Raw genomic sequence first — 13,872 nt, 5'->3', positions numbered from 1 at the left:
TGTCACTCTGCCGATTTGGTACATAATTACTGGTAAAACATTGTTTTGAATGTTGACACAACTAGAATAAAACTTTGAATATTTAATGCAACTATCAACTCAATATTTACCACCGTCTTTTAGCAATGAATGGAATAACCTACCTACAAAGAGAAAATAAATGCATTAGTGAGCAGAGAATTTACTTTGTTGCGACAATTAAAACCATTCCTTGTGCATTCGTTGAACGTATTTACTTGAGTAAGTTTTGCCTTCAGACAGGAAGCGGCTCTCCTTTCATAACGTCAAACTGTCAATTTACACAGATTTGCGAGACTTTTAATAGGGTCCTCGGTCATTTGTTTACATGTTCAGTATAGGAAAAACACCTGCTAACATGAAAACTTTGGATTAAATTCTCAAAATAAAAACAATGTTGCAAACTGTGATTATATTAAGTGGTAAGTATCAGTTTAAAGACATTTTGTTTGTCGTAATTCAACGAGTTTTCTATACAACAACAACTACTTCTACAACCACGTGGGGATCAATCTATTTTGGTTGATTTTTTAGCTCACCTGATTGCTCAGGTGAGCTTTTGTGACCGGTCTTTGTCCGTCTTCTGTCTGTCCATCCGTCGTCCACATTTGGTTTGTAAACACTCTAGAGGCCACATTTCATGTCCGATCTTCATGAAACTTGGTCAGAAGATTTGTCCCAATAATATCTTTAAAGTTCGAAACTGGGTCATGCTGGGTTAAAAACTAGGTCACTTGGTCAAAAAAAAAAAAGCTTGTTAACACCGTAGAAGTCACATTTCATGCCCAATCTTCATGTAACTTTGTCAAAATGTTTGCCTTAATGATATGTTGGTTGAGTTCAAAAGTGTTTCTGGTCCGTTGAAAAACATGGCCGCCAGTGGGCGGGGCAGTTTTCCTTATTTGCTATATAGAAACCTTGTAAACTCTCTAGAAGTCACAATTTTTGCCCAATCATCATGAAAGTTGGTCAAAACATTGGTTTTATTGATATCTCGGACGAGTTCGAAAATGGTCCAGATCGGTGAAAAAACATGGCCCCCAGTGGGCGGGACATTTTTCTCTATATGTATATAGTGAAAACATGTGAACACTCTAGAAGTCACATTTTTGGCCCAATTTTCATGAAATTTGGTCAGAACATCTGTTTCTTTGATATGAGAGTTAAGTTCGAAAATGATTCCGGTCATTTGAATAACATGGCTTCCGAGGGGGGGGGGGCAGTTTTCCTTATTTGGCTATATAGAAACCTTGTAAACACTCTAGAAGTCACAATTTTTGCCCAATCATCTTGAAAGTTGGTCAAAACATTGGTTTTATTGATATCTCGCATGAGTTCGAAAATGGTCAAGATCGGTGAATAAACATGGCCGCCAGTGGGTGGGGCATTTTCTCTATATGTATATAGTGAAAACATGTGAACACTCTAGAAGTCACATTTTTGGCCCAATTTTCATGAAATTTGGTCAGAACATTTGTTTCCTTGATATGAGAGTTGAGTTTGAAAATGGTTCCGGTCAGTTGAATAACATGGCTGCTGGGGGGGGCGGCAGTTTTCTTATATTTATATAGTAAAAAAAGCTTGTGAACACTCTAGAAATCACATTTTTTGCCCAATCATCATGAAACTTGGTACAAAGATTGGTTTTATATATATCACATAATTAATGCCATAATTATTGCCCTTAGATTGTCCAAATTTTCATTATATTATACAAAATCCTTGTAAACACTCTAGGGGTCACAATTTTGTTTCAGATTTTATGAATCTTGGTTATAATATTTATTTTTGTAAGCAAAGTTTGATGTTTGATAAGGGGGGTCAACTCAAAATATAGGTCACCAGGTCAAATCTTACAAAAACAAAACACTCCATATGCCAGAGTTTTGGTTCAATCATGATGAAACTTGACCAGGATGTTTGTCTGGACAATATCTAGGTCAAGTTTGACATTTGGTAAAGATTGAATGAACCGACTCCTCAGGTGAGCGAACTAGGGCCATCTTGGCCCTCTCGTTTAATTATATATTATATATATATATATATATATATATATATATATATATATATATATATATACACAGTAGAATTGCAATAACTCAAGCTGGCGATTTCTCGAAAACTTGCGATTACTCGAGTATTAAAGAAAGTCCCTAGCATTTTCCTTTAATGTCTATATAAAAATACCCGCGATAACTCAAACATGCGATTTTCGATAACTCGAGGTCGTGTGCCGGTCCCTGAAAGGCATTTCACACCTAATTAACTGGCAATTATTCGAGGACGCTTTTTCGTCTGGTCGTTGCTGAAATATTCGAGTTGTGAAAACAGCGCAATCAAGCAGACATAAGACGCTCGACTAGGTGTGAAGTTAGTTGCAGTTTGAGAAACACTGCAAATTGGCATCCTTTGAGAAGCAGATCAAAGCTACACAGTTTAATGATAATTAAATAATTACCAGCAATCGATAATTATCGCGAAACGTCTTCCGCCATCAGTTCCGGGAAGCTAATGGGTTGCGACAATCTTCAATCTTTGACTTTGCGCAACACAAGTCTGACTAATGTACATAAAATGCAAAGTGTGTAGTGATTATGTTGTTTTTAGTGTGTGTTTTTTTTTCATTGGCATGTACGTACCTTGTGTGCTTTTTTAAAAATAATTATGCTACATGTACAGTGAATATTGATGAGAAAATTTTGATTGCATATATGTTTTATGTGTATGTTGAAATAAATAAATGAATTTACAATCATCTTAATTGTTTTGTTTATTATACTGTAACCTTAAGCGATTTTTACAAAGCCTTTTCTTTCTCTAGCACCGTCTTAAATGTAAATAAAGCGTTTGCCGCCAGAATTTAGCACTATCAACCGAGACAGTAAAAACAAATAATACCATGGATTACTCGAAACCTGCGATTACTCGAGCATCGATGTCATTCCCGTGCTTCCTCGAGTTATCGCAGTTTTACTGTATATAATATGTACTTGTAATAAATGTAATTTTATTTGAAAATCAGGAAGTCAAACAAAATTAAATTGATCGTTATCTCGTTAAACACGGAGTTTCCCCCGCGTTACCAACGCAGAGGGCCGCCACGTCTGCTTATCAATTTTGCCGATCGTTAACTGCGGAGTCCCAAATCGTGCAAACGCAGCGTATCGCAGGATTTTTTTAATCTCCCTCGGAGATACTGCCCGCGGAGTAGTGAGGGAAATTGGGGAAAACGCATGGACTGTACCGTAATTAAGCTAGTTGATGAATTTCAGTATGTTTATAGAGGGCCCTGTGGGGAATATGCTGTTATTTCTGTTGTTGTTGTTTTTTAGACCAAAAAAATGTTTGCCAGTTTTATTGAAATAAGTGCAAACTAACATCAGTTATTCCCCGAGACAGCTCAAATTTTACATAAGCAAGGTTCAAACAACTTTTTTATTAGCTCTACTGGCCAAAGGCCTGAAGAGCTTATGTCAAGGCGTGGTTTCCGTCTTCCTTGCGTGCATGCGTTAGACTTTTTCTTGTATACGCAATTAAGTCCACAATTTTCATCGGATTCTTTTCAAACTTGTTCAGTGTCTTTATATTTATGAGGACTCGAACCCTATCGAAAATGGGTTACAACGGAGTAAAAAGTCCAGAATTATCTCCCATTGAATTTGAGAAAATTGTGAAATAAGGCTTGTTAACGCAATAAAGTCCACAGTTTTCATCCAATCATTTCCCAACTTGCACAGTGTCTTTATCTGAATGATGAGTCAAACCCTATTGAAAATGAGTAATATCTGAGTTATAAGTCCAGAATTATCTCCCCTTGAATTTGAGAAAAAAATGAAAATTCAGTTTTTTTATGTGATAAAGTCCATAATTTTCATCCAATTCTTGGCAAACTTGCACAGTGTTTTTGTATCAATGAGGACTCAAACGCTTTTAAAAAAAGAGCAATATCGAAGCAATAAGTCCAGAATGACTTCCCCTTGAATATGAGAAAATTTTGAAATCCCGCTTGTTTACGCAATTAATTCCACAGTTTTTATCCAATTATTTCCAAATTTGCACAGTATCTTTATATCAAGGAGGACTTGAACCCTTTTGAATATGAGCAGTATCGGAGAAATAAGTACACAATAATCTCCCCTTGAATTTGAGAAAATTCTCCTTGTTTGTGCGATTAAGTACACAGTTTCCATCTTATTCGTTCCACACTTGCACAGTGTTTATAGCAGTAGAGCGATTCAGTCCCTCATGGGCCTCTTGTTGTGGATAATGGGCCAAATAGCGCGCGTACATGTTGCTTCAGAATTTTCATCGGACAAATATTGCTATGGTAACAGCAATAGGTGAAATCTAAAATCTGGATCCTGTGACAACATAAAGTACTGAAGTAAGGTAGCTGTAACCCTGTATGTAAATAGAGAGCCATGCGCAGGTTATGAACTTCAGTTCAGTTTTTTCTTTAGGCCAAAATTGTGCTTTCTATGATTACAGAAATAATAATAAAGGTAAAATCTGTATCTTCCATAACTAAAAATTACCTAAGTAAGGTTTTTAAAACTTATAACTATCATGTTCAAAGGACATTAAACTGCTGAAGGACTGTTGTCTTGTCTGTTTACAAGCTCATGTGCATCATTCTAACCAAACTTGATTAAACATAAATGCTGACACTTCAGCACCCACATGTGACCGTGTGACCTCAGTGGAAGACCCCTCACAGGTCATCGTCAACTGCTCATGCACTGCCGGTTGCTCTGACAGCCTGTGTAACTGCTGCATCAGTGGTGTCACCTGCACTGAGGGGATCTGTGGGTGCGTGGGCTGCTGTAACCCTCTTAATGTGCTGCACCAGCTGGGACTACCTACAGCGCAGGCTAGGACAGACCCCTGTCTGATGGAGAACATATACCAGGTAGGTGTGTAGTGTAGGCTGGCATGCCCTGCACTTTTGCAAGGAGTCTTGACATTTATCATGATATCTTCTTATTAAGCTGAAATTTAAATTTAGAAGGAATGTATTATCAAATATATTTACAATGTATTTTGAAATCTAAATTCAGATGTTCAGAAGTAGCATGTATTAAACTTGACCAAGTAGTATTCTGTGACATTTGATTGGGTATATAGTTGCACGTTTGTACATATAGCTCTGTTTGCATGTTGGCAGATAAGCCGACTGGACTGTTATGTGAAGACCAGGCTTACCCTGGAGTGCTGTGGGCTGGGGATCCTGCTGTTCAACTGCATCCCAGGGGAGTTTCAGTGTCCCAACCCCACCTGCAGGGCCAGATATAAGTACTCCTGGTGCTCAGGTGGGTGGAGCTGCGTTGTGATAACCCTTGCAATGATTTATCATATGGAGGTCTTGTAATAGGTTGAACTTGCCTTCATTTCTGAAGTAAACATATGGGTCTCAGTCTGGGTAAACAGGGTTTAGGCAAGTGCGTAAAGTGTCTTCCCAGATTAGCTTGGGTAGTCCGCACAGGCTAATCAGGGATTACACTTTCTGCATAAACTTGATTTTTAGCTCGGCTGTTTTCGGAGAAAACCCTAGGTATTGTCATAGCCAGCTCCGTCCGTGTCATGCTAAAACCTTAACTTTGACTCTAAAATCAAAGTGCTTCCACATACATTTTTGAAACATCAAATGTAGCTGCACCTTGATGAGTTCTACATGCCACACCCATTTTTGGGTCACTAGGTCCAAGGTCACTGTGACCTCTTATATATATTTAAAAAAAAATCTCTTCTGACAAGCTTTCATTTATTCAAAACTGCACCCGTAGCCGAGCGTTGGCACCCACTATGCGGTGCTCTTTCTTCTAAGAAGATACTTCCCTTAGCTTTTGTTTTTAGCTCACCTGTCATGAAGTGACATGGTGAGCTTATGTGACCGTGTGATGTCCAGCGTCCGTTGTGTGTGCGTGTGTGCGTCCGTCAACAATTTGTTTGTGTAGACAGTAGAGGTCACAGTTTTCATCCAATGTTTATGAAATTTGGTCAGAATGTTTATCTTTATGAAATCTGGGTTGGGATTGTATTTGGGTCATCTGGGGTCAAAAACTGGGTCACTAGGTCAAAACCTAGGTCAAATAATAGAAAAACCTTGTGTAGACAGTAGAGGTCACAGTTTTCATCCAATCTTTATGAAATTTGGTCAGAATGTTTATCTTGATGAAATCTGGGTTGGGATTGTATTTGGGTCATCTGGGGTCAAAAACTAGGTCAAATAATAGAAAAACCTTGTGTAGACAATAGAGGTCGCAGTTTTCATCCAATCTTTATGAAATTTGGTCAGAATGTTTATCTTGATGAAATCTGGGTTGGGATTGTATTTGGGTCATCTGAGGTCAAAAACTAGGTCACTAGGTCAAATAATAGAAAAACCATCAACAATTTGTTTGTGTAGACAGTAGAGGTCACAGTTTTCATCCAATCTTTATGAAAATTGGACAGAATGTTTATCTTGATGAAATCTGGGTTGGAATTATATTTGGGTCATCTGGGGTCAAAAACTAGGTCACTAGGTAAAAAACTAGGTCACTAGGTCAAATAATAGAAAAACCTTGTATAGACAATAGAGGTCACAGTTTTCATCCAATCTTTATGAAATTTTGTCAGAATGTTTATCTTGATAAAATCTGGGTTGGGATTGTATTTGGGTCATCTGGGGTCAAAAACTAGGTCACTAGGTCAAATAATAGAAAAACCTTGTGTAGACAATAGAGGTCACAGTTTTCATCCAATCTTTATAAAATTTTATCAGAATGTTTATCTTGATGAAATCTGGGTTGGGATTGTATTTGGGTCACCAGGGGTCAAAAACTAGGTCACTAGGTCAAATAATAGAAAAACCTTGTGTAGACAATAGAGGTCACAGTTTTCATCTAATCTTTATGAAATTTGGTCAGAATGTTTATCTTGATGAAATCTGGGTTGGGATTGTATTTGGTTAGTCAGTTGAGCGATTGAAGGCCATCATGGCCCTCTTGTTAAACAAACCTGCCTGAAAAACTAACTTGAAATGACATTTCCCTTTTAAGTTCTTCGCGTTTGAAAAACCATTGTACAACTGCTCATGAGTGGTTTGGTCAGACATCAATATTTATGCCCCCCTTCGAAGAAGAGGGGGTATATTGCTTTGCTCATGTCGGTCGGTCGGTCCGTCCACCAGGTGGTTGTCAGACGATAACTCAAGAACGCTTGGGCCTAGGATCATGAAACTTCATAGGTACATTGATCATGACTTGCAGATGACCCCTATTGATTTTGAGGTCACTAGGTCAAAGGTCACGGTCAGGGTGACCCGAGATAGTAAAATGGTTTCCGGATGATAACTCAAGAACGCATACGCCTAGGATCATGAAACTTCATGGGTAAGTTGATCATGACTCGCAGATGACCCCTACTGATTTTGAGGTCACTAGGTCAAAGGTCACGGTGACCCGAAATAGTAAAATGGTTTCCGGATGATAACTCAAGAACGCATACGCTAGGATCATGAAACTTCATGGGTAGATTGATCATGACTCGCAGATGACTGATTTTGAGGTCACTAGGTCAAAGTTCAAGGTCACGGTGACCCGAAATAGTAAAATGATTTTCGGATGATAACTCAAGAACGCTTTTGCCTAGGATCATGAAACTTTATAGGTAGAATGATCATGACTTGCAAATGACCCTTATTGATTTTTAGGTCACTAGGTCGAAGGTCAAGGCCACGGTGACCCGAAATATTAAAATGATTTTCGGATGATAACTCAAGAACGCATATGCCTAGGATCATGAAACTTCATAGGTAGATTGATCATGACTCGCAGATGACCCCTATTGATTTTGAGGTCACAAGGTCAAGGTCACGGTGACCCGAAATAGTAAAATGATTTTTGGATGATAACTCAAGAACGCTTTTGCCTAGGATCATGACACTTCATAGGTACATTGATCGTGACTTGCAGATGACCCCTATTGATTTTCAGGTCACTAGGTCAAAGGTCAAGGTCACAATGACAAAAGTCGTATTCACACAATGGCTGCCAGTACAACGGACAGCCCATATGGGGGGCATGCATGTTTTACAAACAGCCCTTGTTTAAAAATGTGTTGGGTTGCACACTTACTATTAATGCTGATTTTTGTGTTTGTTTGAGCTTACCATATTGGAATTTTTAGAATTAAATGTATTTGTCATAAAAATGTTGACAGCACTTGATACCAATGTGATATTTATATATTTGTTTTAAATTCCATTTAATTAACAGTGCTCCAGCTAGCAATAAATAGAGGGGCGCTGCGCCCCTCTAAAATTTGCACCCTTAAAAAGCGCCCCTCTATTTTTCTGTCAATCGCCCTTTTGGTCTCTACAATAAATTCCTGATTACAGGCCGTATAAATCGCCAGAAACATCAACATGAATACACAGATAACACCCTTAAGTTAGTGGTACATTACTGCCTGGGGCGTGTTAAGTCAATACATTGTGAACAAACAAGCCCCAAGGTCATGATTTGTTATCAGATCACTAATTTGCCTTTTGTTGCAGATGATAGTAACATGCTGTGAAAGATTATCTCTGAGGTCACGCTTGGTTAGGCACAATCACACTCGAATAAAATCAAACTCAGCACTATTGAATTTTTTTAAACTTCTGAAGTCTTTGGCTATGATTTTTTGTTTGCAAAAATAGTGATTTTTAATTTTAAATGCCTGTTAAATTTTTTTAATTAATAATCTTTTTTAATGCGAATATGCGGTTAATTTTTAGTCCGAAATTACCACATGGAAAAACATATTTGTGTTTGGATTTTATTTCTGAACTTTAAAACACTGTCTGTCCTCAATCATGATGAATTTTAACATGAATAGGGGCAGACAGTTGTTATTTCAACAAATAAAGAGCTTGTTTGGAAGGAGGATTTATCCCTCTGCAAGTAAAATATAATTTTGATATTGTCATATATTTTCCCGACTAACATAACTGTCAACGTTGTTGACATTAGTTGAAATAACGTGTTGTTAAATAAATATATCCTATTAGTAACAATAACAATGTTTCATTTTATTCTCCAGACTGGACGCTACTTCATGGTGACATTGATCATTGTTTAGACTTTAAATTTGTCAATATAGATTTTTGTTTGAATTAATATTATTAATTTATTGTGGACAAACATTGGTTCAAAGTTATGAATATCAACGCATTTAAGTGGTGACAGTCACACACACACATCGGAAAGAAATATGATATCTACATATCTCTAATGCGTGTAGTCGAATGCTAGCCCAAGTAGGTTATGAAATTGGCTACTAAGTTGTTTTCCTTAGCGCCAATGTAGATAGTAATATATTTATTATAATTTCATTACACAAAATGAGGAACAGCATACAATTGGTGAAATCATCCAATGCACTAATGTTTACAATTCATAAGTATATAGTATAACCAAAGTATATACCTAAGTATATTTATAACCAAATGCCCTATTTTCCAAAATTACGCGTGAAATGTGCCCTTTTGGGGGAAGCTCCCCTCTATTTTGAAAAGCTGGCTGGAGCACTGATTAAATTGATATTAATTTAATTGATTGTTGCTTATGATAGAATATCAGATCTTATCCAATATATAGACCTAGTGTTTAGCTGATTATTTCTTTAGTACCCGGAGAATAACGGATTTGAGGCTGTAGCTTTGTTCATGGCTGCTTGTTTCTATTTAAGGTCAACATTTTTAGCTCATCTATTTTTTGAAAAAAAATTATGAGCTATTGTCATCACCTTGGCGTCGGCGTTGGCGTTGGCGTTGGCGTTGGCGTTGGCGTCGGCGTCCGGTTAAGTTTTGCGTTTAGGTCCACTTTTCTCAGAAAGTATCAATGCTATTGCATTCAAACTTGGTACACTTACTTACTATCATGAGGGGACTAGGCAGGCAAAGTTAGATAACTCTGGCGTGCATTTTGACAGAATTATGTGCCCTTTTTGTACTTAAAAAATTGCAAATTTTGGTTAAGTTTTGCGTTTAGTTCCACTTTTCTCAGTAAGTATCAATGCTATTGCATTCAAACTTGGTACACTTACTTACTATCATGAGGGGACTGGGCAGGCAAAGTTAGATAACTCTGGCATGCATTTTGACAGAATTATGTGCCCTTTTTATACTTAGAAAATTGACAATTTTGGTTAAGTTTTGTGTTTAGGTCCATTTTTAGCTCATCTATTTTTTGAAAAAAAATTATGAGCTATTGTCATCACCTTGGCGTCGGCGTTGGCGTTGGCGTTGGCGTTGGCGTTGGCGTCGGCGTCCGGTTAAGTTTTGCGTTTAGGTCCACTTTTCTCAGAAAGTATCAATGCTATTGCATTCAAACTTGGTACACTTACTTACTATCATGAGGGGACTAGGCAGGCAAAGTTAGATAACTCTGGCGTGCATTTTGACAGAATTATGTGCCCTTTTTGTACTTAAAAAATTGCAAATTTTGGTTAAGTTTTGCGTTTAGTTCCACTTTTCTCAGTAAGTATCAATGCTATTGCATTCAAACTTGGTACACTTACTTACTATCATGAGGGGACTGGGCAGGCAAAGTTAGATAACTCTGGCATGCATTTTGACAGAATTATGTGCCCTTTTTATACTTAGAAAATTGACAATTTTGGTTAAGTTTTGTGTTTAGGTCCATTTTATTCCTTAAGCATCAAAGCTATTGCTTTCATACTTGCAACACTTACTAACTATCATAAGGGGACTGTGCAGGCAAAGTAATGTAACTCTGACTGGCATTTTGACAGAATTATGTGCCCTTTTTATACTTAGAAAATTGAAAATTTGATTAAGTTTTGTGTTTAGGTCCACTTTATTCCTACAGTATCAAAGCTATTGCTTTCATACTTGCAAGATTTATGAACTATCATAAGGGGACGGTGCAGGCAAAGTTATGTAACTCTGACTGGCATTTGGACGGAATTATGGGCCCTTTATACTTAGAAAATTGAAAATTTGGTTAAGATTTATGTTTTGGTCACTTTACCCCTAAAGTATCATAGATATTGCTTTCATACTTGGAACACTCACAAACTATCATAAGGGTACAGTAAAAGGACAAGTTGCATAACTCTGGTTGTCATTGTTACGGAATTATGGCCCTTTTTTGACTTAGTAACTTTTAATATATGGTTAAATTTTGTGTTTCGATCCACTCGAAGTATCAAGGCTATTGCTTTCAAACTTCAAATACTTACATGCTATCATGAGGTTACTGTACCTGGCAACTTGAATTTTACTTTGACCTTTGAATGACCTTGACTCTCAAGGTCAAATTATTAAATTTTGCTAAAATTGCCATAACTTCTTTATTTATGATTAGATTTGATTGATACTTTGATGAAACTACTCTTACCTGACATACCACAATAGACTTCACCCAAACCATCCCCCGTGCCCTCCCCCCCCCTCCCCCCCCTCCCCCCCCCCCCCCTAATTTTTTTTTTTTTTTTTTTTTTTATAAGATCATCTCACAAATGACCACCACACCCTCACACTATACCCCCACCCCACCCCCCCCCACCCCCCCCCCCCAAATTTTTTTTTTGATTTTTTTTTTTTTTTTTTTTTTTTTTTTTTTAAGATCATCTCACAAATTATCACCACACCCTCACACTATACCCCCCCCCCCCCCCCCCGATTTTTTTTTTTTTTTTTTTTTTTTTTTTTCGCTTTTTTGGAAGATAATGTAATAAATGTCCACAACCCCACACTATACACCCCTCTTCACTCCACTCCTCCCTCCTTTGTGATTGAAAATGAGAGTCCCTTCACCTTTAAAAAGAAAATAGATGAGCGGTCTGCACCCGCAAGGCGGTGCTCTTGTTCTACTTGTTTTGTTCTTCTGAACACAACATGAGAGAGTAGTTGCCACATTTATTGCCTAATCATGATAAAACTTTATCAGAACATTTGTCCCAATCATATCTCAACCAAATTTGAAACTGGGTAATGTGTGGTTTAAAATAAGTCACTGTTTTAAATAGAAAACTTGTAAACACCCTAGAGGCCATATTTATTAGCCGTCATGAATGTTTGTCCGAACAGTAGTTACAATTATATCTCAGATGAGATTGAAACTGTATCATGTGGCTTTAACAACTAGGTCGAATTAACAAAAACAAGAAAAAGCTTATGTGAACTCTCTAAGTTTCACAATTATTTGTGAAATCATCATGAAATTTGCTCTGAGCATGTGTTGTAATAATATCTCAGATAGTTACATAACATTTAAAAACATGGCTGCCATGAGCCGTGGCAGTTTTCCTAGAACATTTGAAATCTAAAGAGGTCAAATTGTGTATCCACTCGTCATGAAACTTGCTCAGAACAATGAAAACTTGTATATATCTGTATTCAAATATTATGGTGGGCGGTTTAAAAAATGGCAACAAGTATTTGGGTCAGTTTATCTTATAGGTGTATTGTGAAACCTTGTGAACACCACCTTCGCAGAACAATTAAGTTCCATTGTGCCTCAGGAGAGTGCCATAGTTCCTTTGGTCCCCTTGTTTTATTAAATTTGATAAAAACTATTTGTGACAATCAATTTTAAAAGTGTACTCGTTCCCATAGAAGTTGCTAAACTGGCCCTTGATTTACTTAAAACCTTTTTCTGCAGTTCTCTATGTCTTTAGTACAGAATTTATTATTTCATCCTCACTGGAGTAGTCAAACAAGTACATTGTTACTGGCTTTTATTAATTTATTGGCAACATTTGAAAAAAAAATCAAATGTCACCAATAATTCATATTCCTTAAGGCCTTTAATTAACATAATTAGATTGCATTCACATGTTTTATGCCCCCGGTAGGGTGGCATATAGCAGTTGAACTGTCAGTCAGTCAGTATGTGTGTATGTCAGTCTGTCCGTCTGTCCATCCGGAAAAAAACTTTAACGTTGGCAATAACTTTTGCATTATTGAAGATAGAAAGTTGATATTTGGCATGCATGTGTACCTCATGGAGCTGAACATTTTGAGTGGTGAAAGGTGAATGTCAAGGTCATCCTTCAAGGTCAAATGTCAAAAATATGGCATCTGTCCGTCCGAAAACTTTAACATTGGCCATAACTTTTTCCTTTTTCAATATTGATCATAACAACTTGATATTTGGCATGCATGTGTATCTCATGAAGCTGCACATTTTGAGTGGTGGAAGTTCAAGGTCAAGGTCATCCTTCAAGGTCAAAGGTCCAAAATAATAATAATAATAATTTCAAAGTGGCATTCTCATGAAGCTGCACATTTTGAGTGGTGGAAGTTCAAGGTCAAGGTCATCCTTCAAGGTCAAAGGTAAAAAATAATCAAAGCGGCACAATAGGGGGCATTGTGTTTCTGACGAACACATCTCTTGTATAATTATGTTATGCAGCCTTTATATTGTGTTCATATATTTGATATGATTAATTTGAAAGTACATGTGTTCCTTAATTTTACATTTTTTATGCCCACAGTAGGGTGGCATATAGCAGTTGAACTGTCTGTCAGTCAGTCCGTCCTTCCGTCCGTCCGAAAACTTTAACATTGGCCATAAGTTTTGCAATATTGAAGATAGCAACTTGATATTTTGGCATGCATGTGTATCTAATGAAGCTGCACATTTGAGTGGTGAAAGGTCAAGGTCATCCCTCAAGGTCAAAATTAAAAAATACAATCCAAGGGAAGTAATAAGCTTTAAAAGGGAGATAATTTGTAAACCTGCCAAATGATGTATTAAAATTGTATTTCAAAGCGGTGCAATAGGGGGCATTGTGTTTCTGACAAACACATCTCTTGTTGTATTCAGTAGCAGTAGATGTTCAGGATGAATACATGTCTAA

General features: G+C 37.2%; 1 protein-coding gene and 1 long non-coding RNA gene across 2 annotated transcripts in view; both read left to right on the top strand.

Annotated features, from left to right (window-relative positions):
* The window catches only part of LOC127879121 (uncharacterized), a 135,677-nt gene that overhangs the window by 110,527 nt on the left and 11,278 nt on the right, over positions 1-13,872 (top strand). The gene's annotated exons all lie outside the window — the stretch shown is intronic.
* Positions 1-13,872, top strand: part of LOC127879100 (uncharacterized) — a 70,069-nt gene that overhangs the window by 52,533 nt on the left and 3,664 nt on the right. Inside the window, exons 9-10 of the mRNA XM_052425742.1 lie at positions 4,692-4,927; positions 5,183-5,327. Coding sequence (XP_052281702.1) covers positions 4,692-4,927; positions 5,183-5,327 — 381 coding nt within the window. The remainder of the gene's footprint in view (positions 1-4,691; positions 4,928-5,182; positions 5,328-13,872) is intronic.

Source organism: Dreissena polymorpha, chromosome 4, assembly GCF_020536995.1.
Source record: "Dreissena polymorpha isolate Duluth1 chromosome 4, UMN_Dpol_1.0, whole genome shotgun sequence".
Lineage (NCBI taxonomy): Eukaryota > Metazoa > Mollusca > Bivalvia > Myida > Dreissenidae > Dreissena > Dreissena polymorpha.
The sequence above is the reverse complement of the archived record's forward strand: the minus strand, read 5'-3'. Positions and strand labels throughout refer to the sequence as shown.